Source organism: Microtus pennsylvanicus, chromosome 2 (assembly GCF_037038515.1).
Source record: "Microtus pennsylvanicus isolate mMicPen1 chromosome 2, mMicPen1.hap1, whole genome shotgun sequence".
Classification (NCBI taxonomy): domain Eukaryota; kingdom Metazoa; phylum Chordata; class Mammalia; order Rodentia; family Cricetidae; genus Microtus; species Microtus pennsylvanicus.
This window is the reverse complement of record NC_134580.1, coordinates 79,215,950-79,243,701: the sequence shown is the minus strand read 5'-3', so window position 1 is coordinate 79,243,701 and position 27,752 is coordinate 79,215,950. Positions and strand designations below refer to the sequence as shown.

At 44.8% G+C, this 27,752-nt stretch overlaps 1 protein-coding gene across 2 annotated transcripts in view; it reads right to left on the bottom strand.

Annotated features, from left to right (window-relative positions):
• Positions 1-14,876: 14,876 nt before the first annotated feature.
• The window catches only part of Pamr1 (peptidase domain containing associated with muscle regeneration 1), an 87,318-nt gene continuing 74,442 nt past the window's right edge, over positions 14,877-27,752 (bottom strand). For both annotated transcript variants that reach the window (XM_075961538.1, XM_075961539.1), the window contains 5 exons: positions 25,591-25,803; positions 23,740-23,806; positions 19,186-19,418; positions 17,643-17,935; positions 14,877-15,926 (listed from right to left, as the gene is read on the bottom strand). In XM_075961538.1, coding sequence (XP_075817653.1) covers positions 15,390-15,926; positions 17,643-17,935; positions 19,186-19,418; positions 23,740-23,806; positions 25,591-25,803 — 1,343 coding nt within the window. In that variant the 3' untranslated portion in view covers positions 14,877-15,389. The remainder of the gene's footprint in view (positions 15,927-17,642; positions 17,936-19,185; positions 19,419-23,739; positions 23,807-25,590; positions 25,804-27,752) is intronic.

Below are 27,752 nucleotides of genomic sequence, written 5' to 3'. Positions count from 1 at the left end.
CTTCTATGGAAGACATTAAAGCCGGCTCCGATTCACAGAGCAAAAACTCGAGGCCAAGGAGATCAAGGGGGTTGTTTGCGGTTACAAAACTGTTGGCTGTCTCACTCTGGATCCTAGCTGGAGAATGATGACACATGCAAATCAAATAAATGAGGTTGAGTTTGGTTAAGAGACCATGTTGAAGGGCACTTCAGGCTTAGTGGGGAACTCTCCAGGCTAAGACAGATCCGTGCTGCTAACAGTATGGCACCATTATCCATTCAGAGCCTGAGAAAAGCTCACCTGTAGCAAGTTTCCTTGTTGGATTTTCTTGGAACGCCAGCCCGCAAATAATGACCCAGAGACTTTTTATTAATTATGAAAGCTTGGCCTGAGCTTGGGCTTTCCCCCCAACTAGCTCTTATAACTTAATTAACCCATATTTTTTATTCTTTTATTTTATTGATTTTTATTGAGCTCTACATTTTTCTCTGCTCCCCTCCCTGCCTCTCCCCTTTCTTTAACCCTCCCCTGAGGTCCCCATGCTCCCAATTTACTCACGAGATCTTGTCTTTTTCTACTTCCCATGTAGATTAACTTATATTTTTAATCTATGCTCTGCCCCGTGACTTGGCTGACTCTTCTTAGCACAGCACATCTGACTTGCTCTAAGTCTGCGGGTGAAATCCACGGCCCTACATTCCTCCTCCTCGGCACTCTCTCTGCCTGGAAGTTCCACCTATTCTTCCCTGCCTAGCTATTGACCGTTATCTCCTTTAGTAAACCAATCAATCAGAAAGCACCGTAGGCAGAGACATGTCTTTACAGTGTAAACAAATATTCCACAATAATTACCTACCAGTTACTAGGACCCCCAAAGAGCATCCAATGTAGACAGGGTCACCTGACAGAGGCCTTGGGGCTGTGGCAATTCAGTGGAAGAGACCCAGGGCTGAATATTTCTAACCCCTTCTTTCCCATCCTTCAGCCCCCACAGGGCTCCTGAGTCCTGCAGGGTGAGGTCTGGTAACAAATCCTTGTATTTCCTCTTCCCGGAAAACAAGGGAGGAAGAGGTCAGTGCCGAGAGATCTCCATAGCAACAAAAATGTTGGAGTTTGAATGCTAGCTCTCTTCTTGCAGAACCTTGTTTTGTCCCTCTCTGATGTGATATTTTTGTGGCAGCGGAGTCGTTCACACTGGGGCAGGCTGCCCCTCTAACATGAAAGGACATTCCACATTTCTGGCAGAAAAACTGGCTTGGTCAGATCATTTTCTAGAGATCAGGAAAAAAATGTACATTTGTGTCATGGGAGGTGTCACCAAATGGCTCCAGAGGGCTCAGGCCTAAAGTCCATAATTCTCTGAGGTCCTCTCCAGCGATCACAGTAACTTAGTTGAGTCAACAAAGAAACAGAGACTCGTTTTCCCCGTTGTATCTTTGGAAGATTCTATTCCTATCTTGTTTTACTTCTAAGTGTTTGAGACTAGTTTTTGCATCTCCACATAGGGACCAGATAGATGGGCCTCCTAATATAAGAAGAAAAAAATAAAGTCTTGTGCGCTTTTCCATAAAAAGTTGATGAATTAGAACTATTTTCCATCACGGTAACAGCAGAGAGGAAATGTTTTAAACTTCAAAGTGTATCAGAAGAAAATGGCCTGAAGAGAAGTAAAAGCCAGTGATCCGAAGACTTCCCATCATAGAAAGAACATAAACTGTTTCCCCACAGACTTGCGTGTTTGCACACTTACTTGGTCTCAGGCCACTGGTGCTCTTTGGGGGTCTTCACAGGAAGAGAGGCAGAGCTAGAGGAAGTGGGCCGCCAAGGGTGGGCTCTGAGGGTTATAGCTCTTCCTGCTTAGCCTCGCTGCGTCCTGGACAGCGCCACCTTGTGACAGGTGTAGCACCCTCCTTCTACCCTGGCCAAACTCTCACTTCATTCACCTTGAAAAGGGGGCTACTGCCCTGAACTGTGCTTCAAATAAATCCTTTCTTTCTTAATACCTGCTTCTGCCAGGTACTGAGCCACAGCAAGGAGAAACCTAACTCATACACCCTCCCAAAGGGGACTGTCATTATTAGGTCTGAGGAAACATGCAAAGACATGCATTCAGTTCTTCCGTCTAACGCAGTTACTACTGCCTCTGCCCTGCTCTTTCTGATCGATGCTCTTCAGAACTTAGCAGTGAGAAAACTGCCCGCCGCCAGCTCATTAGTAAAGCAACTGTTTTTGTGGTTCTTGAAAAAGTCAGAACTACCCAGAGGTCAGATTGATTCCCTCCCAGTGTCGGGGCAGGTGTTATTGGAAAGAAAGACCGTGCTGAGCGTACAAAGCATCTTGTGTTTGAATCCCAGCACCTCCACAGATAACACCAAGCTTGACATCCAATGTGTCACTCAGCTTCTCTGACTCTAAGTTCCCCTTCCCCCTTTGTAAAATGGAAATAATTCTTACAGCTTTACAAAGTTTTATCTATAAAACAGCTATCATAGGATCTGGCATTTACTATGAACTCATTAAATGTCTGTGCTCTGACAGCAACATATACTTCAAAAGTTGTAAGTTATCTGCCAGCGTTGTCTTTAAAACTCTGCTCCAAGAAGATGGTGCTGGTGGCCTTGGCTGCCTAAGGGTCATGCTCCAAGCTCTTGTCAGGGGTTGTGGTGACTGTAGCCTCTGCCTGGGACTTGATATGTCTCTAGAGAGAGTGTTTCCATGCCTCTCCTCACACCTGGTGAGACGGGATCAGGAGAGCCATGCTGAGGAGAGAAGGCTGTGAGAAGTGGGAAAAGAGTGGTGCTCATGCCCAGCAGGTATCATAACTGGGATCATCAAGAAACAGATGCTAAATGCCAGGAAGTGCAAAGACAACAGCAAGGCCTGGCCCACCTCAGCTGGACGAAGACAAGGGGTGGGGCGCTACCAGCAGGGAGGGCGAGTTATGATGTGAGTAAATCAATGGTGGGGGATGGGAGAAGAAGAATCGAGCAAATAGGCGGCAGGGTAATGGAAGACAAGTGGTTTGTGTGCTATGAAATGAGGCGGAACAGGAGACGTGAAGGTGGCTGCTACTCTTGCTCCTTGGGAGCAGGTGAATTACACTGCCCATCAATAGAACCAGTAACAAATACGGGTGCTGTACCTATATCGTCTTCCTTTGAGAAAACTGACCCCTGTATGAGTCACTGCGACTCCCAGAGCTGCATCTTAGCCCAGGAAGAAGAGCAGTACCTGCAGAACAGAGATCCACCCTGACTGGGCATGTCCTGCTGTGTCTACTTCTCAGCATTGGACTAGCCGTTGATTTCTCTAGCTGGAGTGGTACCAGTTCAGCCATGAGACTGGACGACTGGACGTTGAAATGTAATTTTACTGCTCTACAGCTAACTCGGGCTGGAGATTTATTGCCTTTGGAAATTTTGAGTTGGACTGACATGTAAAGACACCCAGAGGCTCCACCCAGCGTGTGACTCACCCCCAGCATGCGCCACTATGATGTATGAGAGATGGGAGAGAAAGAGAAGTGAAACAGATTGAACACTATGAAGAGAGGCAGATTTGGAGACACGAGGGTGGAGAGGAACAGCCTGATGTGAGTAGCCTTTGAAGCCACCCGAGGCCATGGTGAAGTCCTGGCCCATGCTGTCACTGAGGGCTGTGTCAAGGTTCATAGCCAGGTGTCTGTGTCAATGTTCATAGCCCATGTTGCCAGAAAAGGCCATATGGATGTCCCTGGTCTGGATTGCCACCTGGGACCACAATGATATCCAAGGGCTTCACGGAGTTGGTCCCACCCCTTATTGGCTACAGCATTCAGGAGAGTGGGCCCCTGCACCTCACCTGGGCAGCCACAGCCACAGCAGAGCTGGCTGTGGTGGCTGGAGCACAGGTGAGCTGAACCTGAGACTGGGAAAACTGGCCCTGTCACTCATCTGCCATCTTCCGTTCAGTGGAATGGATGAGGGAGAAATGCCCCCATCACTTCTTGCCACGTGTGGCAGGTGGGAGGCTGGCCTCAGGGGCATGGGAGCAGGAAAGCTGGTCCTGCCCTCACCAGCTACAGCACTCAGGAGAGTGGGCCCTGCACCTCACCTGGGCAACACAGTAGATTTGGCCTGGAGGTGTGGTGTAGTGATGAGGCAAGCAGGCCTGCTTTTCATCCCGCCCGGCTCCCACATGGTTAGCTTTACACCCGAAATAACAACACACAAATTGTATTCTTTTAAACACCGCTTGGCCCATTAGCTCTAGCCTCTTACTCGCTAACTCTCACATCTTGATTAACCCATTTCTATTAATGTGTGTAGCACCACGAGGTTGTGGCTTACTGGGAAGATTCTAACCTACATCCACCTTGGAGAGGAGAGCTATGGCGTCTGCCTCACCGCCTTCTTCCTCACAGAATTCTGTTTTGTCTACTCCACCCACCTAAGGGCTGGCCTATCAAAAGACCAAGGCAGTTTCTTTATTAACCAATGAAATTAACACATAGACAAATGACCTTCCTATATCAGTGTGGGTGCAGGTAAGCTGGCCCTGAGGGTGTGAAAGCTGAGCTGGTCCTGACCCTTGCTGCCTGTAGCACTGAGTGAGCTAGCACGGGCAAAGCTGGGCCACTCACCCTGGTGGTGAAGATACAGAGAGCTGGCAGGCTGACCAACTCAGCAACCACCTAGGTCCAGATCCAGGGCTATGAGTTGGCCCACCCCAACACCCACCCCTACTATGAACTGCTGGAGCATGTGAAGGGGCTGGTCCTGCAAACCCAGAGGTGCAGGATCTCCGTGACACAGGGCAGCAACGGGATATCCAGGGGCAGTCCCAGTGAGGATTCTGTATTGATAGTGTAGCAGAACCTAGAGGCCTCAACAAGACCATGGACTCAGTGCAATGAATATTTGTAAGAAAGAGTGTGTACGAAAGGGTTTACTGTGTGACTCACAGTGACACAGTACAGCTTCCACAACAAGACTTTTTTTCAATTTTATTTTATTTTGGGGAAGAGGTTGCAAGGACAGAGAGCAGACAGGAAGGGACAGGGAGATGGGTGAGATCAGATTGAATGATGTGAAGGCCACAATGAATCAATAAAAAGTTTAAAAAAAAAACTGTGCTCAAAGCTCAGGGTGAAACATTCCTGTAATCTCAACACTCAGGAAGCTGAGGCAGGAGGATTGCCAGACTGAATCATGTAGCGAGATCCTCATTTCAAAGCAATAAAAAAAATAAATAAATAAAAACTAAACTGCCAAGCCATCACTAAAGCTGTAAGCCTAGATATTTGAAAGTTTTTAAAAATTAATAAAGCATAAGTTCCTTTCATAAATGAGTAGAAGTATAAAGATCAGTGTAGGGTTTCTATTTTTGTGGAAGAATATGTTTAAACTCTTTTCTGCATTGGCTCAGAAGCCAAGAGCGCTCAAGGCAAGAGATGCCTGAAACTGAAAGGTCTTAGAAAGCAAAGGGAGGCTGAGGTGATAAAAGGCAAGGGAAGGGTTTCCGCTGGTGGTACCTGCTCACTCCAAGAATGAGCATGAGAAGAGAGGGCACTGAAGCTGTAGTACGATCTTCAGAATTCAAGCAGTCATCCTTGCCAAGCACGTTTGGAGCCCTGAGAGATTCGAGTTGATTTCATCATCTCCTCTTTCCATTTTGAATGACTGTAAAGTCACTTACTTAATCCTCTGGCCATCCATGAGTGTAGTAATGAATAGGATCTGTCACCAAAAGCCCTTGGCACAGCTCCAGGCACACGGCAGTGACAATTATCACCTCTATGATGCCAGCTTCCCGGCTGTCACTAGTTTGTCACTCAGAAAATCAGTAGCAGAGCTTCGAATTCAGCCACACAGCACCACTAGCAACGAGACAGCCTGCAGTCTTGTCTTCCCACTGTGGCTACTGAAAAGAAAGGCAGTCATCCTGTCGTGGATGTGGGGGAACTTCGAGACACAATCTGAGTTCATTCACGTTTCCTCGTGAGCACGCATCAGCAAACGACAAATGAAGACTTTCTATTTTTGTCTCACTCTCTGAGCTAATGAGAAAAGAGATGTTTCTTCATTGTAGCTTCAATTCAGACTGATGGCTTGGTCTAAATATAATCTCCATGGGCATAAACCCTCTCATTAAGTACCCAGAAGGTTGAAACATTGCACAGCTACGCTTATTGCCTAATGAATTCTAGTAAAAAGAATGAATTCATTCTTGCTTAGTATAGATGAGGTTAGCGAGAAGATGATGCAAAAAGGAATTATTGCGAGGTCTCTGCCTACCGTTCCCAAATCAGTCTGTCTAGCACAAGATCTCTTGGGACTCAGTGCCAAGGTTAGCTCAGATTCGTTTGTGTGTGCCATAAAAACCACAGTACTTTGAATCAGAGTGACTGTCTCCTTCTTGGTAGGTTGATATTCCTCAAAGCAAGGAGACTTTGAGAGTGGTTGGTGATATTGGAATGTCTATACCCAGTTTCTCCCCAATCTTGGCAAAAGTGGCCTCTTTCTTCTGCTGGGACAGTGATCCATAGTGATGTCTTCCCAGACAGCAAAGAGAAAAGAGAAGAAATGCATCGTCTTCCATCTTCCATGCGGTTGGTTTCTTTGCTTCAGTTCATTGTGGTTAAATGCTGTGTCAACCAGGAAAAGAACTGGACCAAGGACCTGGGCCTGGTTCTGGTGCCTCCAAAAATCACAAAGATAGTCTGCTTTCTCTATTTACTTCTTAGTAAAATCCTTAATAATCATAAGAGAGGCTGTGTAGCAAACCCTCAAACATTTTCTCTTAAAAGATGGTCTGCATTAAAGAAAGACCTAGCTCTTCAGTATGACTCTAGATTCACAGATAATATTTTTCCACTGAAGGCTAAAGACCGACACTCCAGAGAGCTGGGGCTTCTCCCTAGTTCACTTCAAAATTCCATCGTTCCCACCTGGAGACTGATTTGGTTATGACACCATTTCCCCTTCCTGAGTCCAATTAGGAGCATTCTTCTCTCTCCCGTGTTAAATCACATTTCTAGAAAACGGAAGTACAAGAACGTAACCAGGTGTTTGTTTTCCTCAACGATTGCCATCTGGAATTTTATTCCTCAATTGAGAATATTGTTCCCGGTTAGATGTTCTAGTTTTGTTTGCTTGGTTCACAAAGGTCTCTCTCCCAAGCCTAGAGCAAGCCTCTGGATAAACACTGAGTGAATTGGGTTACAAACGTGAAGTGAGCCCTTAAAAATACAGCCATTGAGACTGTCTTCTTAAAATGCTGGGCCTCCACTGCACATCCGGGCAGAGCCCTGCCAGGGAAAGCTAGGGCCACTGCCAAGAAAAGCAGAGAGAGAAACCACAATTTGCCACCAAACCACTCCCAAATGTTCTCCTCTCTTTAACAGTGCAGAAAATATCAATTTCCCCAAGTCCAAGGGATCCAAAGCATTTCAGTCGGAATTATCTCAGGATCCAAAGACAGTGAATCCGGTGGGAGAAATGGGGCCGGCTGTGCCCTCCCACCTGTCGTGGCTGTCGGCTTTCCCCTTGAAATCATCTCTCGTGTACAAGAATTCTGTGTTAGAACAGTGCAGGGTCGTGTCAGTGCTTAGTCTTAGGTTTTCGCTCACACCCAGGCTTAAAAACTAAAAAATCCCACGTCACATCCAAGGAATATGCCTGCTTTAAGGCCTCTTGACGAACTAGAGCATGTGATAGGAGACCGTGGGTGCAGTGTGGCCCAGGAGCGCACTCTGACCTGATCCTCCGAGCTCCCCGCACCGCCCTGCGTCGTGGGACTTTGTTTCCAGCCTTATGCCTACCATTCTTCTTGCCGTTCTTTCTTCTGAAGGCTTGCTGGTTTTTGTTCTACAAATATGCCAGGAGCCCACCTAGAGACTCTGCACATGTTTTCCCCTCCTGAGTGTTCTTCCTCGCCTCCCACCCTCATTCCAGCACTTTTATCAGCAACTCAGCTTCTGGAAGGTGAAACCATTTCCCCAGCCCTTCTAGATTAAATAAGGACCCAACCCCAAACTAGACATCCTTAAAGCATACTGCCTTTTCCTCCCCAGTTCTCTCTCTCTCTCTCTCTCTCTCTCTCTCTCTCTCTCTCTGTCTCTCTCTGTCTCTCTCTGTCTCTGTCTCTCTCTCTCTGTCTCTCTGTCTCTCTGTCTGTCTCTCTCTGTCTGTCTCTGTCTCTCTCTGTCTCTCTCTCTGTCTCTCTGTCTCTCTCTCTCTCTCTCTCTCTCTCTCTCTCTCTCTGTCTCTCTCTCATTTATTGGCTTAAATTTTTTCATCCAATACGTTTGGATCCTGTTCTTTCTCCTCTCCCAACTCCTAAGATCATCCTCACTTCCCTATCTAACCGACTTCATGTTTTTTCTCTTTCAAAATAAAAAATCAAAACAAACAAACAAAAAAGATAAACAAAACCATCAAATCAAAAGAAACAACCAAAAAGTAAAGAAAAATAGGGAGTCCATTTTCTGCTGACCAAAAACATACAGGCTTTCGGCCTGCCCTGGAGTGTGGTTGAGATACCCAGTGTCACTACATTGGAAAAAACTGATTTTCCTTCTCCCAACAGGCATAAATTACAAATAGCTTCTTGATTAGGGGTTGGACTTTATGCCACCTTCCCTTCTCTGTGCTGGTGTTTCTGTCTGACTTGAACATGTGTAGGCCTTGTGAATATTGTCACAGTCTTTGTGAGTTCATATCTGACCATGCTTTCTATTTCTACATGTATGTCTCAGTTGATGGGCCTATTTTTCCATCATCAGTGTTGCCCTAGTCCAGGCCATATAGGAATCATGCATTAAATTTTGGTTGAGGAATGAATGAAAGAAAGATAGGTAGAAAATAGATTGACTCATAATCTTTGGTGGAACTCAAGATGGAAGAGATTTTATAGAGTAATATCCTGATATAGACAGTAAATGCAGACAGTCCATTGAATTTTTAGTAGGTGATTTGACAGTTCAAGACCCATTGTTATTTCTGCAGAGGATGGTGGGTATTGAACTGTAAAGAAGAGGGTTGGTGACAGCAAACTCTGACTGGGCAGCTGTGCCTAGTCCCCTTCAGTAAGCCCAGTGTGTACCACTCTCCCCACCCACATCTGCACAGAGAGAAACCCACTTTAAAAGTCCCTTCCAGCCCCGGCTCCTTCTCTCAGAAATGTGTCTAGATGACTCTTACCTTCTAGGGTCTTTTGACCCTTGACCTCACAGGTTCCCACTCATCCTTTCTCATGGTTGACCCCGCTCCACTTACTTCCGCATCCACAGACCCCAGTCACATTCAACACTTCCTGGTCTCTGTGGCCCCCGCCACTCTTCTACAATTCTCATAAATTGTGCCTTGAACTCTAGTCTTTCCCTCCTGGGGAACAGAAGCCCAACAGCCACTGCTCTAATAACAGAGAATCCTTTCAGAGTGCAATAGGCCAGGTACTGTTCATATCCTTAGCCTTTAGACACATCATCTCTCTGACTTAAAACCATGTCGCTCGCATTTACGGGGGAGATCCTACTGCACCAGCTAGCTACTACACCATGCTCAAGGTCACATCGTGCCAGTGACAGAGGCACACCTGTCTCTGGCTGGGTGTTCTAACCTCCGTCTACTAACGCCTTTTCAGAGCATTGCCTCTATCCATTTGCTCTCCTGACAATAGGAAGCGACTGCACGTTAGGAATATGAAGCACATTATTGGGGGAGATGGGTCAATGAGTATAGTGTCCGCCTTGGAAGTAGAGTGACCGAGTTCACTTCATCCCAGAGCCCACCTCAAAAGCCCAACAGCAGGTGGGGGCAGGAGAATACCTGGAGCTTACTGGCCAGTCAGTCTTTCTTCGCTGTGAGCTCCAGATGAAGTCAGAAACCTTGTATGCATCAAAACACAAGATAGAGAAGCTGGAAAGAGTGGCCCATGACTTTAATCCCAGCACTCCAGAGACAGAGGTAGGTGGATCTCTATGAGTTTGAGAGCAACCTATTCTATCTCCCCAAGATATCCTCAGTTGAGAATTACTTTCTCAGTTTCAGATCTGTTGAAGAAGAAGAAGAGAAGGAGAAAGGGGGAAAGGAAGGAGGAAAGGTGAGAAGAAGAAAAAGGAGAAGGAGGGGAAAAGAGGAAGAGGAGGAGGAGGAGGAGGAAGAAGAAAGAAGAAGAAGAAGAAGAAGAAGAAGAAGAAGAAGAAGAAGAAGAAGAAGAAGAAGAAGAAGAAGAAGAGCTGACATGATAGAAGACACCTAGTGTCAACATCTGCTCTTACATGAGATGTAGACTGTTATTGCTTGTATCTTGATGCACCACAGTCACAGAATGATCGTCATATTAATGTCATTCTTCAACATGATTTGTCTTTAAAAGGATAACACCACAGCCTTGCCAGTAATGCCCAATCAGCCCCTATAAGCAGAAGCTCCATTAATACTGAATATTAGGAGATACAAATGTATATAAGAACCAAAACCAATACATGAAGGCACTTGCTGCTAAGCCTGACAACCTGAATTCAGGTGCTGGACCCACATGATGGAGATAACTGACTCCTGAAAGTTGTCCTCTGACCTTCACATGCACGTCATGGCATGTGTGCATATGTGCAGCGTGTGTGCACACATGTACACACCCAATAATAAAAAAATAAAAGTTTTACAAGACAAGTTTTAAAAGACAGAAGCAACTACTGCAAAAGAAATGAGGACCAAACTATTGTAGATAAATGGAGGTCGTGTTGGCCCCTACCCAAGCTATCCCCAGTTGAGAGGACTTCTCAGGATTTACACTGTGTCAACATCAGAAAAGTGGAACTCTTCTGCAGAGCTCCTTGCCTTGTATGGGGCTGGGTTAGAGTGGGCTTAAGTAAAACATGAGCTTTGGAAAGAAGAGAGTAAAAGCTAACTTCACACTCTGAAAGCTGATACGGTCCATGAGACACCGCAGTGGCTGTTCACACCTGTTGTCTCCTTAAGTTCACTTCACACTCTGAAAGCTGGTACAGTCCATGAGACACCACAGTGGCAGTTCACACCCGCTGTCTCCTTAAGTTCACCTTGCAGCCAGCTGTGGGAACGTACTCAGGCCCAGGTCCTCTGGAACCTATTGTAAACCTTCTTCTGGCTTCTGTGACTTTTGGACCATGGGAGAAGACCTGGATCTCCAGCAGGCCATTTACCTTAGAGGCTAGGTCTCCATAAAACCCAGTATGTCTCTATTCTGCCAGCTTCTTCCCAAGAGACATAGCTGGCACCTCAAAGAGGACAGGAGATAGTTTCTTCTTAAGTCAAATATAAGTGACTATGGCTGCATACATTGATTAAGGTCACCCCCAAAGACATCTTCCTTTGTGGAAATTATTATGAGATATTTCATTATTTATAGAACAAGAAAGTTATAAGGCACTTGCCAACTATGCAGATGGGTTCACCAAGAGGTGGGTCATAGAAAAGCAGGGAACCTCTGTTATGAGTTTCATAATGACATACTTAGTGTTTGAATTGGTGGGACACAGTTGTTTGCTAAAAATATATTGTAAAGGTTACGCCAGTCACAGGGATGTCAGGTCAAACACAGAGGCGAGAGTAAATGGCTTTTGGAGGGACTAAAAATAGCCCAAGATCATCGGCTTTGGCCTGTAATAGTTCAACTCTATGATTGGGTTTTTCACTCATCTGGCCTTGTAGAATATTGAATTCATATTTTTCCTTTTCTTTCTGGAAACTTCAGTTTACAATGTGAATGAGGACTTAAGCCTCCAAGAGCAGTGCCAGGTAGAGAGGTCTGTGGGTGGGCACTGCAGGAGAAGCCGGTGTTCGTGAAGCTAGGAATCAAGCACCTCAGTGGAGTTTTGTGACTTCCAGGAAGATATGAGCAGGTGTCCATTCCCCTCAGAAAGGGCACTGATAGCAAACAAAAGAAACTATTCCCCAAAGTGTAGCCTAGTCAGGCAGTGAGTTTCCTGAGCTACTTATCGGAGCACGGGTATGGGGTTGCTAACATGAACATAGGTGACTCGTGGGCAGCCACGTGAACAGACAGCTCACCCCAACACTGGTGGTGATTCCGGAACTCACAGAACAACTTTTAGGAGGCTCCGTGGGTCACAAACGTCCCCTTTCCAGCAATTGTTGCTGTTTTTCTAACCTGGGGTAGCATGAGAGAAGGATGCATTCCAGATCTTGTAAATTTCAGGAGCTTTCTGGGCCTTGTAAGCTTCACTTACCTCCTAAACCTTGCAAATGACACCATGGGTAAAGGGGATATAGAGAACATGCAGAAAACGTTGGTCTAGGTTGGTGGGGGTTGGGGTCAGGTCAGGAATCAAAACAGACAGGTAACAGACATTTTAGAATGGGTAGTGTGGAATGCCCATAGAGGCAGACGTGGAGACCTTGTGAAGCTGTGCCCAGAGGAACTCCTCCAACACTGCCCAGTATAACGGGCACCAAATAATATGGCATCTCTTCAGTCAGCTTTCCTGAGCCGTGACAAAATTCCTGAGATGAACAACTTAAAGAAATTACTTATTTTAGCTCATGGTGCCAGAGGGTTCAATCCATGGTCATTTGGTCCTGTTGCTTGGAGCCTAGAATGGTACAGTGTATCATGGAAGGAGCACACAAGGGGAGAAAGTGGCTCCTCATGATAGAAGCTGGAGAGAGAAGAGGCAGAGAGAGAGAGAGAGAGAAAGAGGGAGAGTTCACATAGTTCGTTCAGGGTAAAGCCCCTAATAATCTAAGTTGTACTAGATTCTGAGCTATGGTTCTACAATGTGCCATTAGCACCAGAGGCTAGCTAACAAGTGTTTAACACTTAGGCCAGAGGGAGAACATTTAATAACCATGTGTGATTCGTTGCTTTATCCATCGCAGTTGTCACAGATCACAAAGCTACCGCGTGATCTTCTTATGACCACTTAACACACGTCGAGCTGATATAGAAAAGTTAAATGACTTGCTAGGCACCAAAAATAAGGAAATGGAAAGACAAGACCTGAGTCCAGATCTCCCTGACCAAACTCACACCAAACCTTTTGTGGTCCTAGCTTTCTTAAAACACAGTTTTTGAATCACCTCATAACTATCTGAAGAATCAATCCTCCATGAAAATAAATGGGTCTGCTTTTAAGTCACCACATGCTAGGTATCCTGCAGTAATTAATCCATTGCCCCTTGATTAAGCCATGAGGACAAGGAGAAAGTTTATGTGACAGGAGGAAATGACTCACGGAAAGCCCCAGGAATGTCTGATAAAAGAGAAAGTAGATGCCATTCTCTTCTGACTCAAAGAAATGTGTAAAGGACCGAAGGTGAGAAAGCAAGCTGGTTTACAAGCATACCTTCACCTCCTGTCTCAGGATTAAAGTCACCAAGGTTAAAGGTCTCTGACTCAGGTAGCAGGAGAAGAAAGTTCCTGTTTGCATGCATAGGAAGCTAAGGTCTTCCAGGATGGTCTATAACAGGCATGGGTTCTCCTTTCTTGTAAGGGACAGAAAAGACTTAGGAGTCCCCACAAGCTTCCAAAGTAAGAAGAAGGTATGTAGCTGGGCAGTCTAGAGAAGCTGTTGCTGTGGACACTGACTGGGTTGACTGATTCAGACCAGGGTCAAATAATAATCAACACCAGATGCCAGTCCCCACAAGAGCTGAGGAGAAGCCTGGTCAATGGGAAGGGCCACATGGAAACCAGACAGACGTTACACTAAAGATTAGGAAAACACCAAGGAATTGGAAAGACCCATCACACACACCCAACAAACAGCATGAACTCAGGAGTTCCCCCCTATTGTCTCAGTGCTCATAAGGCACTATCTTGTGGGCAGGAAAACTCGCAATGAGAAAAGAGGGGAGATATTAGAAGTGTTTGTCAAACCCCAAGAGAGAAGGTACTGGAAAGATCATAGAATTTATCAGACTGAATTTGCTTTTTCTTCCATTCTAATGGGAAGTGAGAAGGGGCTTCCAAGGACACTCACACACATTGTAAGAAACCACCAAGCCTTGGGTTCTTGGCAGATCAAATTTGGTGTAAACAAACATGTGATTCTTTTTCAACTGCTTTGGAAACATAGACCTGTGGAGGAGCAGACTGGTTCCATGGCTCACCATGTAACCATATTTGCCACCGTGCCTGATGATTCGAGTTTGAATCCTGGGCCCATATGGTGGCAGGAGAGAACTAACCCTAAAATCTGTCCTCTGGCCTCCACACTTGCATGATGGCAAGCACTCAGCTCGCTCTCTCTCTCTCTCTCTCTCTCTCTCTCTCTCTCTCTCTCTCTCTCTCACACACACACACACACACTAAATGCACAACTGTAATATTTTTTAAAAAGATTTGTGGGGGCTCATGGCAGTTTTATAACTGAGCCTAAAACATAAAATCAGGGAGACACTTGGAATCAGTACACTACATTAAACTTTCTTGCTGCTGTGACACGAAAGGACTAGTTGAAGAAAATAAAAAGATTGCTCTGCTCATGGTCTCAGAGGGGTCACTTCTTCATAATGGGAAGGGTATGAAAAAAGGAACTTGCATGATGGCAGTCAGCAGAGAGAAAATGCCTGCACTGGCTGGCTTCCTCCCTTTTCCCCTTTGTTACACCTGAGCCCCCAGCTAACAGGATGGAATGTGGGAAGCTTCCCACATTCAGGGTAAGTCATCTCTTCTTGACTAGTCCTCCCTGGAAACAGCCTCACCGACACCCAGCCATACTTTACTAACCTAGGCAGCCCTCCATGAAAGAGAGCGTGCAGTCAAGATCAACCAGCAGCATTACTCATGCTGTCTTCTCTGTCTTGTCAGGCTTAGCCTCTGACAGACACATTGGGAAATTATATCCCTTGCCTCTATGTTAAAGAACCCTCACCAAACTATCGGCCCAAATCCATGTAACTCAAAAATGAAGTCAACCTTCGTTTTATTGAAATGTGTACAGAAGACTGGGAGGGACGGGATCAGAAAATCTTGTGACAATGTGCACAGGAGCAAATGTCACATCCAAACTCCTTTGCCAAGGGCTGTCATGCAGGCTGTTCTTTGGAATGTTGTCTGAAGCCTGGTACAGCCCAGAGTCTCCCCACCCCACCCCAGGTCAACCCTTTCATCCAGAACTGACTATGCTGTTCACATCACTGTGAGGTGGACAAGGTCTGGGAGATTTTTTTTCTATTCACGTGGTTTTCTTTGATGAAATTCAGTTCTTGCAAGCCCGGACATCTTTTAGATGGTTTCCAAGCAGTCAGGAAGACAGTTCCCTGCCAGAAAGCAAAATACTACTCACCCTCTACTGAGGTATATCCATGAAATCAGAGACCTTTCTGAAGCCAAGGTCATGGGCAAAATCATAGTTCAGGTCCTCACTGAGCCATATACTATCTATACAGGAAAAGCTTCTCAGTGGCCTTGCAGCTGGTTCATTTCATGTTCCTCTCAATCCAGTCTTTGAACGGCAGCACCTTGGTGAAGGCTGTGGCTAGGCCATTGCTACATGTCTTGTCATAGCTCCAGCTGACCAGCCCCACCAGATGCCAGCGTGGCTCAGGGGATGCTCGGCCTGGGAAGGACAAAGCAGCGATGCCCCCTGTCTCTGCAGTGCAGATGTTGGAAGGAGTGCTGGGGTCTTGGCTGGCACAGAACATGTTGTCAGTGACACTAACTGGAATACCATGCTCTTCATGTTGCTCTTCACAGAGCAGTGAATCGACCACCCTGACCACTCCAGAATGCAGTGTGTCATTCTTAAAGCCAGGGCTCCTCACATCTGCCAGGATGTTCCACCCAGCCACGGTGATGTGAGACTCCTGAAAGGAGGCACTGAGGTCCCGAGTGCTAGCCAAGCAGATAGGCTGGACACGGGTGCTGATGCGGGCCTTATCCAGGAGCTTCAGAATGGCGATGTCAGCGTCCAGCAGGATAGGGTCATAGTTGGGATGTAGAATGATGGCAGAAATCTACGAAAACAAGGAAGAGAGAGCAGGGGTAAACAGCCTGCTCCAGTGTGGATAAGAAGAGGGCCAGTTAGGAGCCAAATTATTGAAACTGTCTGAGTGGCAGCTACAAGATTTGAAGACACATTGCTCAATGAATCATAAAAAATAACTGTTGTATTTTCACAATTATCAACTCAAATGCCTACTGGAGCCTGGAATGTGGTATTAAATAAGTGGAGTCTACACGTAAGGCCATAGAAGTGGGTGTTCATGGCCCATCTAACGTGGACAGATGATGTTTTGTTACAGGTGATCACTGCTGTACAAAGATGTGTTAAGCGTTCTGATTTTTACCAGAGAATGGACTCCAAGTCTTTCTTTGAAACACCTCACTCATTTAATGTTCAATGAGCTGATTAAGAGAACATATGTTAGAACTACCCATGTATAAGCCCTACATGTTAGCACTATCCTTCCATAAGCCCTACATGTTAGCACCATTCATGTATAAACCCTACATGTTAGCACTACCCGTGTATAAGCCCTACATGTTAGCATTATCTATGTATAAATCTATATGTTAGCACTATTCATGTATAAACCCTACATGTTAGTACTATTCATGTATAAACCCTACATGTTAGCACTATCCTTGTGTAAGCCTACATGTTAATGCTTTGCAATCTCTAGCCTACTGTTAGCATTTCATGTACCTTCGAGCCAGTAAGATAGAGCTATGTTTCCTAACAGCAGTCCCTAAGACTTTTCCACAAGAATGTTCTCAGAATACACTATAAGATTTTCCACAGGATAGTTACTAAATATTTTATGCATTCCTAGTCAATCTTTTTGCAGGAGCTTCTAAAAACCCATATTCAATCTTTCAATTTTTAAATGTATAGTTCTATTACTTGATCCTATTTCCTTGGGAGCTTATCTTACAAAATACTGTTCATGACATACTGGTCTGTCCCTTCCCTCAAACTAGAGAAAATAGCTATTTTATTCTTCTCTCAATATTTTCCATGGATAACGTGTTGTAGGGGCTCAGTAATAGATAGATAGATGGATGAACTGAGGCAGAGACAGAAGCATGGGTAGAAGAAGGGATAGACAGGTGAAAAAAGTATAGGCTAGGATAGATGGACAGATGGATGAATGGAAGGAGGGAGGGTACAGGACAATTGAGAAGTATGGCAGTTAGGAGTATCCTGGATAAAACCTGTGTCCTCAAAGCCTGCTTGTGATAATTCCCAAACCCAAGTATGAGAGAGTTCTCTCTTTTTTTTTATTCAAGAAACACCCATGAATTTACCTTGATCTGGGTAGACAGGGCATAGTAACAAGTCACACCATCCCCGGAACAAATCATTTCCAACAGAGATATCCATGAAACAAATAGCTTCATCAATGTTTAATGTAACATCATTTGCAGTATGTGCTAATAAAGTCTATGTATATTCTACCATAATGTGAATGACCTTCAAGGACTACAGTAGTAGGCGATACCTGGCTCTCCCTTGTTTTCAAAACAAGCGAAGGTATGCAGGACATCTGCACGGTTTGCTAACTTTCCTGTCCGGAGTCTGTCAGTCTGAAACTCTGAGCCCCTCCTGCATGCTAGGCTTTGGATCGGATACTGACATGCCGAAGTGACGGGGCTGAGACAGGCCCTGCTCCCCTGTGCTCATAGCTGGTTAAGTCAAAGCTCCAGTTTCCCAGAAAGCCCTCTCTCACCCGTAAGTTCTGGATGGTCTTTTCATCCCGCTCATCGTCCCTGTAGAATTTTCCCAAGACAACCTTGAGGTCTGCTGTCTTGATGGTGGTGACCTTTCCCAGGTCAGTCACACAGTGGGCAGCCACAACCACCGTGCGCTCATTCACCAGGGCGCCGCTGCAGACCAAGAACCATGCGCCTTTGTGCAGCCCACCGTCGTGCACGCCGCTGGTCCTCCGGTAAATGGCTGCCTGCCACGGCCAGCGGCTCCCTTCGGTCTTTGGAGAAGCAGCACTCTCGATTTTTCCACAGACTGTAGGGAAAGCATTAGTTTAATCGGATCAATCCAGACCATTCCCATCTGACAGCAAATGGGCCACTCAACCATGACAGCTCCAATGTGAAAGAGAGGAAGTGATGGAGATGGAAAGCACCGAGTGAACCAACCTGGTTATCTCTCCTTTTCATTTACTTGTATGTACTTATATGCTTTTACATATGTGCTTATGTGTGTATATGCATGTGTTAGCACACAGACACACGTGTGCACATATGTGTGAAGATTAATAGTGACTGTCAGGTATTAAACCTTCATTTCTCTCCACATTATTCTTTGAGACAGGGTCTCTCCCTGAACCTGGACCTCAGCAATTTGGCCCAGCTGGCTAGCCAGCAAACCCCAGGGATCTTTCTGTCTCTGCTGCTCAGAACTGGGATCATAGGTGCATGCTACTGTCCCCAGACAAACTCATGTTCATAAATGCTTACACAGCAATTACTTGCCTGCCAAATTGTTGCTCTAGCCCCCTTCCCTTTGGTATTAATCACTGTCTGACATATAGTTGGCCTTAAAGGCGAGAGTTAAAACTGGAGACTTTATGGTTCAATGAAACAATGGGACTTTGGACAAATTGTTAGACCGTTAGATCCTTGGTTTCTTTGCCTAAAGAAAATATACAGAGAAATAACTATGACTTTAGGGGCTCTCTGATAAGACCAAATGGGATGATATGACAGACAGATGATGTTACTGTCTCCATAAGTGTGACCACGACCAACTCAGCCATGCTACTCTTTTCACAAAGAGGATGACGGTGGTGGGTAAGAACGTGCAAGGTCTACTCTGGAACTTCTGCATTTTGTCTCACATTATCTACTATTACCTCATCATTGCATTAATGGCAATGCAATGAAAATCATTGGATAATGAGTATGAAGATGGAGTCTTAGGTGGTCCAGATGACCAAGGCAGAGGTCTACTCATAGCTATACCTGTCCCCATTGGTATTTAATTGTGACTCTTTCCTTTTTCTAGACATGATAATATCTAGATAATATTTTCTCTACAAGAAAATATTTCTCTAAGAGTCAATGTGTCAATTTATCCTGAATAGTAGTTTAAGGCAAAAGGAGGGTGCTCTTCTTGTGGAATTCCAGAGGTCACCAAACTTAGGAAAGCAATGCAAGACCATCCCTTGCTCAGTTCAACTTTCCATAAAAGTCTTTAGCAATATCAGGAATTTTTCACAAATGACTCAAACTCAAAGATGAGCCTTGACTCACTTGGGATACAGGATGGGGCACGCCCACTCCACTTGCCAGTTCTCAGGCATGTCCTCCTGCTGCTTCCCAGGCGGCGGTAGAAGGGCGAGATACACTCATACTGGAGCTGGGTATGCAGATGCTGATACCCAGGCGGCAGCTCTCCAAACGGAAGGACTGGCTTCTTGGTAGAGGCATCCTGCAGTTTCTGCTTGCTGAAGGTTGTGGAATAAAGCTGGTGTAATGGTGTCTCCCTGGATCAAGGCACACAGGATCAGAGAAAGAAGAAGAGCAAGACTTTAGTATCCAACACCCTTGCTGCTATTGGTTACAGAAGAAAACATCTCCCATTTCCCATTTTCTGTCTTTGTCCTTTTCTTTGTCTACCCACTTCCTCTTCCCTCCTGCTTCTCTCCCTCCCTCCTTTTCTCCCTTCTTCGGTCCCTTCCTTGCTCTCTCTCCTTTTGCTACTGAATACATCCTCTTCTGTCACTCAATATTGTATTCCTTTGTTCATGGAATTCTTCCAAGTACTTGGGGTTTCAATCACACAGAATAAAGTCTGATGTAATATTGCTATCCAAAAGTATACTGTGTGTGTGTGTGTGTGTGTGAGAGAGAGAGAGAGAGAGAGAGAGAGAGAGACAGAGAGACAGAGAGACAGAGAGAGAGAGAGAAGAGAGGAGGGAGGAAGGGAGGGAGGGAGAGGAGGGAGAGAACACACATTTAATTGCAAAATTAGATAGGAAAAAGAGTTAATTTCAATGAGAGAAAGGCAGGCACATTTTTTTCTCTAACCATTATCATAATGGGACAATATTAGGAACTGACTTGAACTAAACTGTGTTGATACAGTAACTTGATTTGGCAATTAGCAAATGTAATTAGTTCACCTCAGAGACTTGAACTTTCTCTGAGGCAACACTGCTTGGGAGAAATAAAAAAAACTTGCATGTAAATGTGAAAAAGGGCATTAAATGAGCCCTGAAGTTGAGGCCTCTAGAGACACTCTCCGGGGAGAGATGCTCGTATCCTGCAGCTTATGATGGCTTTACATTGGGGTAAAATGGCTGTCAGCCTGCAAAGGGAACTGTTGTCTTCATTTCTGTGTTCTTCATTCTGCTGTCTTCAGAGCTACTGTGGGGGTGGGGTACTCAGTGAAAGTAGATGACACCCAAGATACCATTTAGCAGTCACCATTTCCTCCCTAGAGTCTCCACCATATCAATCTGATATTGTTTAAAATGAAATCTATTTCTTGTGTCTCTATGGTGCTGGGCTCAGGAAACATTCAGTCCACACTGCCTTCATTCAACAAATAATGTTCTATGTTTATAACCAGGTCTGGGAGCTTCTGAATGTACGGTCTTTCTCTTTTGGTCACCGAAGCTACTATTTGTTTCAGGAGGCTGCAGAGAGTAAGAATACCCGCTACTTCAGTAGCTCGCCTCCCAGAGACATTTAACTAAATGTTACACTTGCTTTCTCAATTGCAGGAGTCGCCTAGCATGTTCTCCCCAGTCTACCGTTAAAATTGCTGTAACAGTAGGAAGCCCTGTTGTCTGTTGTGCTCAGGATCCCTATGCAGGCATCATCACCGAAGCAAGGTGTCTTCCTGGGAGCCAAGGATTGCACTCAGTAGAGTGCCGCCCCAGGGAACCAGGGAAAGAACAGAAATGAGGCCTTCTGCATTCTACAGCCTTTGTTCCCAAGGGAACGCCTTGCTTGGAGAAAGACAAACATGGATGAGAGCCTGACAGGGCAGGCTGTGAATGGCGACCTTTACCCAGGAAAACGCCAAGTGGTTCTGTTTTAAAGGGACATCTTGTTCGCGCCTTTGAGGAAGTTACTTAACATCTCTGAACCTCAGTTTCCACACATGCAAGGAAACGTTAGTAAGATAAGATGCAAGTAATAATAAAAAATGCCCAGCTTCACAGGTTACCAGGAGAACTACACAAATTAGCCTATGTAAAGTGACAGGAGCAACCGCTGGCACACAGCAAGCATGAGGTCAATGTCATCTGTCAGTATGGTTTTTTTTTGTTTGTTTGTTTTTCTGGAATTCTCTTTGTTGTTATTGTTGAAGTGGTGGTGACATAGTTCTCTTTTTTTCTTTTTGAAAAAGATTTAAACTTCTCTTGCTCCCAACCACAATTCCTCTCCCTCCTCTCCTCCCATTTCCTCCCCCACCTCTTTTCTAACCCCTCCCCATCCACTCCTCAGAAAGGGAAAGGCCTCCCTTGGGAGTCAACAAAGCCTGGCATATCAAGTTGAGGCAGAACCAAGTTCCCTTAATGTATAGCACTGTTTTAGCTATCCTGAATTTTTTTGTTTCTGTTTTTGTTTTCCCATATGGAGCTGAATATTGTTCTTTCAAGATCTGTGAAGAATTTTGCTGGGATTTTGATGAGAATTGCATTGACTCTGTAGATTGTTTTTGGTAAGACTGCCATTTTTATTATGTTAATTGTACTTATCCAAGAGCATGGGAAATATCTCAAAATTTTCTGGTATCTTCTTCAATTTCTTTCCTCAAAGACTTAAATTTCTTGTCATATAGGTCTTTCACTTGTTTTGTTAGAGTACCCCAAAGTATTTTATATCATTTGTATATCATTTTATATATTATTGTAAAGGGTGTTGTTTCTCTGATTTCTTTCTCAGCCCATTTATTTTTTTGTATATAGGAGGGCTACTGATTTTTTTTTCTTTTAGTTAATCTTGTATCCCACCATTTTACTAAAGATGACTATCAGCTATAGGAGTTCCATGGTAGAATTTCTAGGGTCACTTATGCATACTACCAAATCATTTGCAAATAGCAAAAGTTTGACGTCTTTCTTTCCAATTCATATGCCCTTGATCTCCTTTTGTTGGCTTATTGCTTTAGTTGGAACATCGAGTACTATATTGAATAGGTATGGAGAGACTGGATAGCCTAGTTTTGCTCCTGATTTTAGTGGAATCACTTTGAGTTTCTCTCTATTTAATTTGCTGTTGACTGTTGGCTTGCTGTATATTGTCTTTATTGTGTTTAGGTATGTTCCTTATATCCCAGATCTCCCCAACACTTTTATTGTGAATGGGGGTTGGATTTTGTCAAAGGCTTTTTCAGCATCTAATGAGATGATCATGTGTTTTTTTTTTCTTTCAGATTGTTTAAATGGTGGATTACATTAACAGATTTCCATACATTGAATCATCTCCGCATCTCTGGGATGAGATCATGGTGGATGATTTTTTAAAATATGCTCTTGAATTCAGTTTGCCATTGTGGTTTTTATCCTTACAAGAATCCCCCAGGATTATTATTAATTACCTCTGGTTTTAAAAAGAGAAAAAGAAGGCCCCGTAACTTCAGGAAGTTGCTTAAACATGACTAGGATTAAAGAGAGGCAGAAGCATATTTTGAACCTGTGACTGTCAATCAAATTTATTCATTTAAGAACTATGAACTGAATGACTTCTATGTGGCAGAGGTGATATCAAACAAGAAAACTTCAGCATAAAAGAAGCAAACAGTATTCTTTTACTTGTAAGTTGTATATTTGAAATGAAAGGAGGGAAGGTGGAAGGGAGGGAGGGAAGGAGAGAGCGAGAGAAGAGACAGGGATTGTAAAATGAAATAAGAATCATGGTGAAGGACAGAGAACACAGGCGGCAATGGAAGCAGCCTGATGTGGCGTCAGGGTATGTGTGTTGCTGCTAGTTTCCCTGAGACGACAGCTCGGGGCTAGGGATGTGGTAGGAAAGTATTTAACTATCATGTTTTAAGCTCTGCGTGCATTCCTCAAAACCATAAAATATTTTTAAAATAATCATAAAAGGACAGTTAGAGATGATCTCTCTCCTCGGTGAAACAAGCAGAGAACTGAAAGATAGGGTGGGGGGCGTGCTAAGCTTCTATATACGCAGAAGGAGCAGTTTCCAGACTGAACAAGCAACAAGTTTAATATTTTTGATGGAGAATTATGCTTAGATTGGTAGAAGAAAACCAAAAATGTTTGTGCAACGTCAGCAAAGAGAATAAAGAAGAGGACAAAGCAAGAAATGGTCTTTTTAGCCACCTCCTCTGTCTTCTCGAGAGAAGCATCGGGTATACACAAGAGTTCATATCCCTCATTTAGACTGGTCATTTATCTTTAGCTCCTGGGCTCTACCAATTTGCCTCATCTGGTTGGTCACCATCAAGCTTGTGTCCCTAACCCCTAGCTGGCTGCAGCATTTAGCAGGATTTGCCAGCTCCTAGAAGCTGCCATAATAAAGAAGCAGTGGATTCAGGAAGACGAAAGTACTAAACTCCAGCTCCTCCAAGATCATCAGGGAAGCTCGCTGCTTCCCATCAGCCATCTGCTTTCCCACGATCCAGTAAAACTTGTACCTCTTCCAGTAGTAGCTACCTCTTGGCCAAAAGCAGCTGGCTAACGAGCCTCCATCTAACAAGCCCCATTCTTTCATGACCCGTTAGTACTAAATGTCCCTAAGAAATGCCAGGCTGCCTTTGGCCGAACACAAATGGAGAAGGGAAGGTAGTCATTAGCCCTGAAATGGAGTTCGGGGGCTTGGTCTCACCTTGACTGAACCTGCATCGGGAGGACTCTCCTTCTCACCAGGTCTGAGATCTTCGGTTCCCGGCAGGCTAGAAACAGATAAGCTATGCTGTGTGATCCTGTATCATCCTCACCGTTCACCCCATAGCATCCAGAATAATACCTGACTCCCACCCTTCTAGACACCATGCATCCATTCCCCGGTCTCAGAGGCTGGATGCATTAGAAAATTGTCAACAGTGCACTTAGCACGATTTCAGCTGCTTTTCACAATAGTGGCAGCTGCCTCTGGAGAATCCAGGAGTCCCCTCTGGAAAAAAAAAACTGTTCTGCCAAGGGGACTTGGGACAGTGGCACTTCATAGATTAGGGCCATCTGTTCATGGGAATGGTGTTAGCAAGCTAGATCATAATGGAATCAAACTCAAAGTGAAGGTGCCAAAATACAGCCCACAGGGGGAATTAAGAAGTCCTTGTTTAAAACCAGACCGCAGGGCCAATTATAAATACGTCCCGAGTAACCAACCATTCCTTGTCCTGTCTCCGCAATGAAGGTCCCTCGCAGTCACCAGAGGACAACTCGGAGCCGAGTTTCAATTCACTGAAATCTTTCTCTTTTTTTTTTCTTCCAGGGAAAAAGGAATCCTTCCCACCTCACTTTCCCAATCCAGCAGCCAACATTTGTCTAATTAGCAACTTAGAGTACTTTGGTTGTATTAATTTGTAAGAGAAAAGTTGACAAAAACCTCCAAGGACATATGCAACACCGTTCCCATACTTAATGAAACAAAACATCAGGCCCTGCGCTGGGCGGGGGAGAGTCACTCCTGGCGAAAGTCTAAAGTGATTTATCCCTTTCACATTTATCCCCTCTTCTCTTTCATCCCTTTCCCCATGATCCGGGTTGTTGACAAACACCCAGCAGAGAGAGTGGAGAGTGGGGGGCAATGGTTTTGACAATCTAGGACATGAACCCAATTTTCTTCTCAGTTAAGGCAGCGTCAGCCCAGAACAACTAATGGGTAAAGTCGGGGAGAAACTGCATCTCGACCGTGATGGGGGGGGGGGGGGCGACATCCCTACACAACGGTCCAGGGTTTTCTGTTCCCAGCCTATATTTTAAATGTTACTTCCTAGACTGGCTTGCTTTGAGCATGCCATAAGACAGACACTTTCACTTCCATCTACGCCCACTTCTTCTCCCGTCTTTCATCCGGAGTGCTATCCCAGCTCCTCCTAGTGTCCTTAAATCCCTCTTGACTGCTACGGATCCTACCTCGCCATCTCTCAATTTCAGGACGACTGATCTCTCTCTCTCTGTCTCTCTCTCTCTCTCTCTCTCTCTCTCTCTCTCTCTCTCTCTCTCTCTCTGTCTCTCTCTCTGTCTCTCTCTCTCTCTCTCTCTCTCTCTCTCTCTCTCTCTCTCTCTCTCTCTCTCTCCTCTTCATTTGTTCTTCTAATTGCCCACTAGATGTTTCCAGGTCTGCTGTCTTTGTTTTTAGCCATCTACATCTGCAGCCTCCCCAGCAACACGTGCTTGTTGACTCTTTTACTAGAGACAACAAAAGCAGCCAGGCAAAGGTTTACAAATTCCATCTTTGGATTTACGTATCTACAACTCAGCCTGGCCATCTTTCCCAACCCACTCTTCTCCATCATCTTAGAAAAGATGAGAGCAGGGTCTTCTTGGGTCCCAGAAAAAAAAAGAGGCAAAAATTTGAAAGGATACTCTCCAAGATGAGAGTTGCAAATGATTTGCAGGTAAGCCTGCAAGAAGATATTATTTCGGGGACTTAAAAGCGGGCATAGGAGCTGCCAAAGAATTACACCTACCCTGTGCACATCTGCAGAATCCAGAAACATCCCTGAGTTACCTTTTATGCAAATGGGCTGCTTCCCCGACCACTCTCCATCCTGCTGGCAAGTTCTTTTCTCATTGCCACTGAGAACATAGGAGCCATTACAAAAGAATGACACGACCGTGCCGATTTTCACGTGGTGCGCATCGAGGAGCCCAGGCCCTCCTGTGATCTTCTGGTACCCATTGACTGGGCCTCTGAGGTCTGAGCAGTTTTTTTCTTCAAGGACTAGAAGTGGAAGAAGAAGAAGAAAGAACTGTTGAAAGTCTGAGTCATCCAGGTTTAGAATAGACTCCTCTCACATTTCATTGAATTAAAAAGACAGCGGCAGAGAGCCTGCTAACAACACTGCTGGGAAGGAGCTCGGAGAGGAACTTCAGCCTAGGGAAGCATGTGGAAAGCATGTTTTCGGCTTGCTTTATGGCTTATTCCTGAATCAAGAAATCTCTCGTTCTAAATATAAATCAGTTAGACACTAAATCTTGGCCTTACATGATAATTGTTCCCTTTGTTCGCAAGCTGTGGAAGCTAGGAAAGCCTGGACGATGTAAATATGTCACCTAGACTTTTCAATCAATATATCATGGTCATTGTTTTTTGGACAAATTGCCTTATATCTTTCACTTTCTAACACCTAGGCAACTAAACCAGACTTCACCAGTTTCCTACTTACGCTGTGTAGTCAGAAAGTAGAACTGACCCGAAACAAGAGTGCTTATCTAAAATGGATGTAGGCTTTAGTTTTCATCTCCAGGAAGAAAATAGTATGCTGAAACTTTTTGTTTTGTTTTGTTTAAAAAAAAAAAAACAGGGTTTGGGGGGAGTGCTGGAAAGATGGCTCAGCAATTGAGAGCACCAATTGCTCTTCCAAAAGACCAGGGTCGATTCCCAGCATCCACAGAGTAGCTCACAACTGTCTATAACCCCAGTTCCAGGAGGTCTGTCTTCTAGCCTTCAGGCATCAGGAGTGTAAGTTGCTCACTGACACAGATGCAGGCAAAACATCCATACACACCAAATAATGCTATATAATATAATTGCAGATCCAGCAGACTTCCCTCATCTCCAAATGGAACTTTCCATCTGCACAGTGAGCATTCATTATGAAGAAATCTCTCTTCTTTCATTCCTGTCGGACAGAAACTTAAAGTCACAATGACATCAGCAGCTATTCTGGGCCTTTCCAGCCATAGCCTAGACATGCTCTATTGGGTACGGAGCAGAACTGACGGAAACAGACTAGGAGATGGTAATGAATATGACCAGCCTAGGGAAAAGCAGCGAGTCTCCTGAAGAACGCAACCTGTAACTATTGAATTTGGGACCAATGGCTTTATCAGCTTCCCTTGTTTCTTTTTTCAATATTTATTGTATTTTATGTGTATGAGTGTTTGCATATATTTGTGAGCTACATTGTGCTGGGTGTCTGCAGAGGTCAGAAGAGGGGAATCCTATGCCTTGACTGTTGTGACCCACCGGGTAGGTGCTGGGGATGTAACCCGGGTTCTCTGCAAGAGCAACACGTGAGCCCTGTCTCCAGTGCCTATCTCTGACTTCTCTTCAGTCATTTTTTTCCTAGGCGCAGACTCATTCCCCTGAAACAGTCCCCAAGTAATGCGATTGTACCTTCCGCAGGCCTTTCTCCCTATAACTCACTGCCCCAATTACCTTCCCAGGAATTAATTTACTTGCCCCCAGGCAAGAAAAGAATTTCCATTCAGATAATACCTCTAAAATATTCAAAACTTAAAAAGAAATAAATATCTTTCCTATGTACCACTTGGGAAAATTGCTAGAACCAGCCAAATGAGTAGCTTGTCTCTACTCGGAGACTGTTGAGGCCATATGGCAATAGATCAATTATAATCTGTGTGCCTTGCGGTTATGTAATATAAGCAGCTCCTCTGGTGAGTGAATCCTAAGCTCCTATTTTAAGTGTAAGAAAAGGGGCCTCATGGAGCAAGCTGCTCAAAAATACTGAGATAGCATAGCAAGGCACACCACTTCAGATGGACTCAGAAAACCTCAGTGTTAACGTTTTCAGGAATGCCTCTCATATGGGAGAAACAGGCAGAGGAAACGCCCAGTGCTGTTCCCTTCACCCATTACAGACGCATTCAGTTCTGAGCACACAGCAAAAGGACAACTGCTGGAACCACGGTGTATCCCGCCTGCAT